General features: G+C 38.1%; 1 protein-coding gene across 2 annotated transcripts; it reads right to left on the reverse strand.

The window, feature by feature from the left end:
* Window positions 1-806: 806 nt before the first annotated feature.
* On the reverse strand, window positions 807-6,279 carry LOC105117895 (translocase of chloroplast 159, chloroplastic-like). Of its 2 annotated transcripts, none has more exons than XM_011015700.1 (3): window positions 5,926-6,279; window positions 4,344-4,585; window positions 807-4,232 (listed from the first exon to the last, which is right to left on the reverse strand). In XM_011015700.1, exons 2-3 carry the CDS (start codon window positions 4,549-4,551, stop codon window positions 949-951), a joined length of 3,492 nt encoding a protein of 1,163 aa, XP_011014002.1. In that variant the 5' UTR covers window positions 4,552-4,585; window positions 5,926-6,279; the 3' UTR covers window positions 807-948. The 2 variants fall into 2 exon arrangements, with proteins under 2 accessions (XP_011014002.1, XP_011014001.1); XM_011015699.1 differs by having other exon boundaries at window positions 807-4,212; window positions 4,324-4,585; window positions 5,926-6,278.
* Window positions 6,280-6,530: the final 251 nt, after the last annotated feature.

The raw sequence follows: 6,530 nt of genomic DNA on the forward strand, positions 1-6,530 counted from the left end.
AATCGGTTCAAACCGATCGATTTCAATTCGGTTTGGTTTGGTTATTTTTATTAAAAATCAAAACTCAATCGAACAGTTTTGGTTCCGGTCTGTTCAGTTTGGTTCTTTTATGTTTGGTTTGGTTATTTTATATTAAAAATTATATTGTTTTTGGGTTTTTTTTTACTTTTTTAATGGGCTTAATTTCGGTTTGGTTTGGTTTTTTCAGTTCAGTTTGGTTTTTCAATTTCAAGCTTATAAAATCGAAATCAAACCAATCCGAATATTTTTTAAAATATTCTAATAATTGTTTTCATGGTTTTGTATCTTTTAAAAAAAATATTATCAATTTAATCAGTTTTTTAGTTCAACCCCACTTAACATCATTTCTCTTCCCTAAATTGTGTACATTGCTTAGTTAAATACTAGCATAATAGCTTCTAGTATTATGTTCTGATAAAGATTTTTTAGTTTTTGACTTAAAATAACTAAATTGAATCAAAGCCATACTGAAAATAACTGAATTGAATGAAAATAGTTTCTGTTTTTTGTTGCGATGTTGCGGTCGCACAAATTACAATATGGTTATATCATTTTTTCAGTGTGATTGTATTTTAAATAAAGGTTTTTGTTTTTTCAGTGTGATTGTATTTTAAATAAAAATCGAATAAAAAAAAATCACTCGAACTCTTTCCTCCTCGTAAACAAAAAATAACAATAAAAAATCCTCTTTTTATATGTGATTGGCAGCAAGAACATTAAATCTAAGAATCGAAAGAATCGACAAACCAATTCAAGGAACAAAACGAGAAGGATTCGGCTCATTATTTAAGAGCTCAGCCAAAAAATTATAGATTTAAATCATTATCATAATCATTCAGACATGTGAGACTTTGACTATCTTTTTGCTAGATGTCTACCCTCTCAAAATTGAAGTTCTAACAAATAACGGTATATGGAAAAAAGTACCTAGTAGTCTAATGTGTGTGAGTTGCTTGCCGCATAACCATTATAGATACTCCTCAAGAGGGATGTTACGATTGGAACAATAGCGATGAGGGCAACTTGCATTTCTGAGCTGCTTGTCTTGATGGTGACCTGCCCACTTCGCTTATTGTTCATTCCGACACGAATAGCCATTTTGGAATTCCGACCAATGGAAAACTGAGACTGCAAGTTGGCCATCAGACCCAAATCACCCCTCCACTTCATCAAGGACAAACCTAATGTGGATCGATCCTTCTCTATAGGGAAATCCTTACTCTTGAGACACACTTCAAAGTTGGCTCCATATGCTGTATCGCCTCCAGATCTCACAGCACCAGCAGCTCCTACCAAAGCCAAGCGCTTTGCAACAGCAATCTGATCCTCAATTTTGAGTCCAGTGGCTACATTCTCACCCAACACAGTGAAGGATATCCCAGCCGATGTTTTGTTCATCTTGAAATTTTTGACTTTGGTTTCACTTCTCAGGATGTAGGCAAGCTGCCTTCCAACATTCTGAATATCAAATCCTGCCATGGTTGATCCATTTTCTCCATGCTTGGCACAAACTGAAGAATCTAAGTGGATATTAAAGTCTTTCTTGTCTTTTGTGATTTGAACTGCAAATGCACCTGGAAACTGACCCGCAACAGCAAGATTTCTTTCAAGGCTAACACCATCATACCCACAATCATGATCCCACCCATGGGAGTCCAGAACTGGCCTCACAAGAAACTGAGAAGTGGGCTCCAATGCTCGATACCTGTAAGAAGGATTGTCACTGTCAAAGGAGGGTGGGAGGACAAAGTCAGGCATAGCAACCGGAACAGTGGCAGGACCGACATCTTCCTGGTCCACTTCTTCACCAATGCCATTATAACCATCTTTGCCTACCTTCTTCATCCCCTTAAACATTTTCATCTCTTCTCGCCACTGCTTCTTTTGAAGGAGTTTCACCCGATAATCATACTCCTCCAAATAAGCTTTCCTTTGTTCTTTTGTGAGCTTCGCAACATGAGATTTCTTCAAAGGCTTGAATGGTGGAAGCTGGTCATATTCATCCTCAATTTCTTCATCAGAATCTGATAGATCCACCAAGTCAATATCAGAGTCAACATCGTCTCCTCCCTGATCAGCAGTGAGTTTAGGATGAGGGCGAGACTGCAATAGAGAAGACACCAGGTGGGGTAAAGGTAAAGAGCGGAGACGGAAACCAAAAGGCTTCTTGTGATCAAAAGGATCTCGAGGCTTGGCTATAGAACTTGCTTCCGATAAAATCTTCAATGAATAACATAGCAGTAATAATTGTGGTCTCCAACTTTGTCCATTTGGAAGGATATATTCACTGTTTTCATTCTTCTGGCACAGTGGATGGTTCTCAACAAGTGAAACTGGATGCATCATTCTTGGATGTATCAGACGCAGATCACCAACTGCTTGGCTGATGGCTTGCTGAATAGCATGGGATCGTTGACCAACAAACATCTCGAAACTTAGGGGAGACCCGGATGGTCCATCAGGAGGAGGAGAAGTGGCATGGGTCAGAGTGACAACAGAATTTTTCCATATTGATGAAGTGAGAGATTTGGTAAGCAATCTTAACATCGGTAAATCATTGAGATCTAGTGAGTGGGTATCTAGCCGATCAGTATATAGGACAACATCTGGAGGGAACTTGTTTATTGAGGTTTTTATATATGCTAGTATTTTCCGGTTGATAGCTTCTTCCTTCACAGAGGACCTGAGACCTGGTGTGTCAATGATTCGGATTTTAACTCCATCTACGATTCCAACAACTTCCTTCAACATAGTTGTGGCAGGCTCAAATGCATTGATCTCAACTTTCTTCTCACCAAAAATAGAATTAATGGTCGCGCTCTTTCCCACTCCAGTTTTCCCAAGAACCAAAATGCTCAAAGAGAAGTCTAAATCATCTTTCCCCTCAGCTTCAAGCTGCATGGCCATTTTCTCGGCATTTTCAAGGCTAAACTCTTGATTAACATGTGCCCTTGTAGCCACGACCAGCCTGTGTAACACCTGTGCAACTATGGAATCTTCAGGAGATTGTCCAAGTCGATGAACAAGCCTCAAGAACTTCACTGCGATTTGCTGTATCTTCTCAATCACCTTCTTATCTTCTCCATTCAAATCATTCTTTGCTACATCCTCGACTGCTTCAGACAGCGAAGCAGGTCTCACAATTCGAAATGGGGAATCTGAACCAACAAGACGTTCTAGAGAAAATACCCTGGAACCATCAGCAGAGGTTATTGCAACTCTGCCTCCATCCATACCAGCACTACTTGCTGCTTTCAAAAGAGCAGCCAATGCATCCGACTCTAACAAGTCATTTCCTATTTGCTCTGTGTCCATGTCTCCTTCTTCATCTGAGTCTGTAATAACCTGGCCATCAATTCTACCTGAAGAAGCATCAAATAATTCCTCTCCAATTTGTTCATTGATTGAATCTGCTTCTTCATCTGAGTCTGCAAGAATCTGTTCACAAATACCCTGTGAATGATCATGGGAAACCTCCAATCCTGAAAGAGAATCAAATACTTCCTTCTCCATTTGCTCTTTAACCATGTCTGCTAATTCCCTTCCCATTTGCTCCTCAACTATGTCTGCATCCTCATCCGAGTCAGTTATGATTTGCTCATTAGTTCTACGTGAACGATCATGAGAAATATCAGTCCATGAAGGAGAATCAAATAATTCATTTCCCATTGTTTCTGTAACTATTTTTCCTTCTTCATCTGCATCTGCAACAATCTGCTCATCAAATCTCCCTGAAGGAGAATCAAATGATTCCTCTCTGCTTTTCTCCTTAACTATGTCTGTTTCATCATCTGGATCTGCAGTAATCTGCTGGTTTGAAAAATCACGAGATACCCTAGCAGCTGCAATAATCTGCTCGTCAATTCTCCCTGAAGGAGAATCAAATAATTCCTCTCTGCTCTTCTCCTTAACCATGCCCGCCTCTTCATCTGGATCTGCAGTAATCTGCTGGTTTGAATAATCATGAGATGCCCCAGCAGCTACAATAATCTGCTCGTCTATTCTCCTTAAAGGAGAATTAAATGATTCCTCTCTGCTTTTCTCAGTGACTATGTCTGCTTCTTCATCTGGATCTGCAATAATCTGCTGGTTTGAATAATCACGAGATACCCCAGCAGCTGCAATATTCTGCTCGTCAATTCTCCCTGGAGGAGAATCAAATGATTCCTCTCTGTTTTTCTCCTTAACTATGTCTGCTTCTTCATCTGGATCTGCAATAATCAGCTGGTTTGAATAATCATGAGATACCCTGGCAGCTGGAGGAGAATCAAATGATTCATCTCTGTTTTTCTCCTTAACCATGTCTGCTTCTTCATCTGGATCTGCAATAATCAGCTGGTTTGAATAATCATGAGATACCCTGGCAGCTGGAGGAGAATCAACTAATTCCTTTCCCATTTGCTCCTGAACTGTGTCTGCTTCTTCATCTGAGTCTGCGGTAATCTTCTCGTCAATTTTCGGTGAATTATCATGAGAAACCTCAGTCCCTGAAGGACAAGAGAAGGCTAATCTTTGCTCCAATTCACTCATGATATTTTCTTCTGAAGCCCCAGATACTGAATCCCTGGATCATCACCAGAAAGTAACTTTTTATGTCATCAACATGAACTTGTGATGAAACAACATGACCCTTGCTGGAAAACAGACATGAAGCAACTATATCCTTGAAATTATTTTTATTTTCCTTGAAATTATTTTTATTTTCCCGTACCAAAAAACCAAATAAGAACTTCATCGAACTAAGAAATTTCTACCTTATTCTTGATAGCTCACAACTTTTCACATATCCAAGATAAATTAATCGACCCTGGGAAACTCTCATGGCATGCATAAGCAGAATATACAAGTTGGTAATAAAATAAACATATTTGAAATAACACAAAAATGTTACTAAACTCATATACATCACGTCAGCAGATCATTGTGCGACTTCGTGGCGAATCCTTTGACAAAGGAAGAATGAGAAATCAAAACTATGGAAAACAAAGATAATTTCATGGTAATGCAATTTATAAATTGCATTCTATGCTGCAACTCTTTAAAATCAAAAGGTCTAACGCTTCATCTTATTCAAAGAAAAGATGGAGGTACCAACCAACTTTGTTTTAGAATTATTTATTAAATCTTGCTACTTTCTTTTGCCTTCGTGGTGAGGGCAGCTACATCTGATTTAGCTGAATCTTGGATAAAATTCAAGCATGCTCCTCCCGATACTTAACTAAAGGAGAGGAGTGCCCAAGCACAATGGTTCTTTAAAAAATTTATTTTTTCCTGTAACTTTTCCCATCTTTTTAGATGGATAATTTATATTTTCTTAAAAAAGGGGGGAAACTTATGGTTACCAGTTCCTCCATGGTTACAGTTTTCTGGGCTATCTTTCCAAGAATCAGACAAAAGCTAAGTCACAAAACCTCGAACTGCAACCTCTTAAAATTTGTAAGTCACAAAACCTCAACTTGCAACCTCTTAAAATTTGTAGTAGCAACACAAACATTCCAAAAGATTGCAAAATATCTCATAAAACTCTCAAAACAATCAACTGTGAAACAAAAATTTCCAATACTTAATCTTATCTTACAATCAAATCATAACCTTATCTGGGCTCACGTGCAACACACAACAACCTCTCCAACTTATCCTCAAGCAAAACCCTTTACCAATTTAATCAATTCAAATATCCATGCAAACCCGCTCTGTGACATTTTACCAAGCAAATGGCGCGCGACAAACCAAAACCAAAACCTCAAAGAATTAAAAATACACCCAACAACAAAAGTTCCTTTCTTTTCTTTTCTCTTATCTCCCAACATTACAAGCAGCATGAAAAGTGAAACCAAGAATAAGCTAAACATGAAGCAAAGCATGATGGGAAAAAACGAGAGTGAGTGTTTACATCATACATACCTTCTTACTTCGGAAAAATGATTGGATTAGGGGTCCTGTAGCTTTTGGATTTTGTTAAGAGTGAATATTGAAAGTGTTTGCATGCAAAGAGGATTTGTGTTTCGATAAGGGATATTTATTAGCTTATGTGAGGTTGCATTTGTAGACTTTACTACTGTTTTTATGAGGCTAGGAATGGAAGATTGGAGATAAATTTGTGGATAAATGAAACCAAAAACTACACAGCCTTTGTTTTTTAATGGGTTTTGTTTCCTTGGACACCCTAGGGCTAGAACCAGAAGTATCTCTTCTCAGTTCAACCTGCATACAGTAAAAAAATTCCTCATCTTCAGTCATTTTCCTCAAGCTCTATGTTTTTCCCCCCTAACAGTAGAAGACATTCTCGAAACAGTTCGCACGTCGATTAATAAGGCCCTGATTTGGGCTGTGTTTGCACGGATTTTTCACTCACCCAACCAACACTCTAATTTTTGAGGCATATGTGACTTATAATTATCATTGTTGTCCTGGCATATGCTAATATATGTCTGATTTATTAATTTAATTATTTATTTTGTATTCTCTCGTGCTTAAGGGAAAAGTTTTCTTTTTTAGTAAATCAACTA

Source organism: Populus euphratica, unplaced genomic scaffold (assembly GCF_000495115.2).
Source record: "Populus euphratica unplaced genomic scaffold, PopEup_1.0 scaffold1600.1, whole genome shotgun sequence".
NCBI classification, from domain to species: domain Eukaryota; kingdom Viridiplantae; phylum Streptophyta; class Magnoliopsida; order Malpighiales; family Salicaceae; genus Populus; species Populus euphratica.

Excerpts from the sequence above, each read along its gene's own strand:
- LOC105117895 (XM_011015700.1), bottom strand. The coding sequence starts at position 4,551 with ATGAGTGAATTGGAGCAAAGATTAGCCTTCTCTTGTCCTTCAGGGACT. Across the intron at positions 4,233-4,343 it reads AAACCAGCTGATTATTGCAG|ATCCAGATGAAGAAGCAGAC; the intron begins ATCCAGATGAAG and ends TGATTATTGCAG.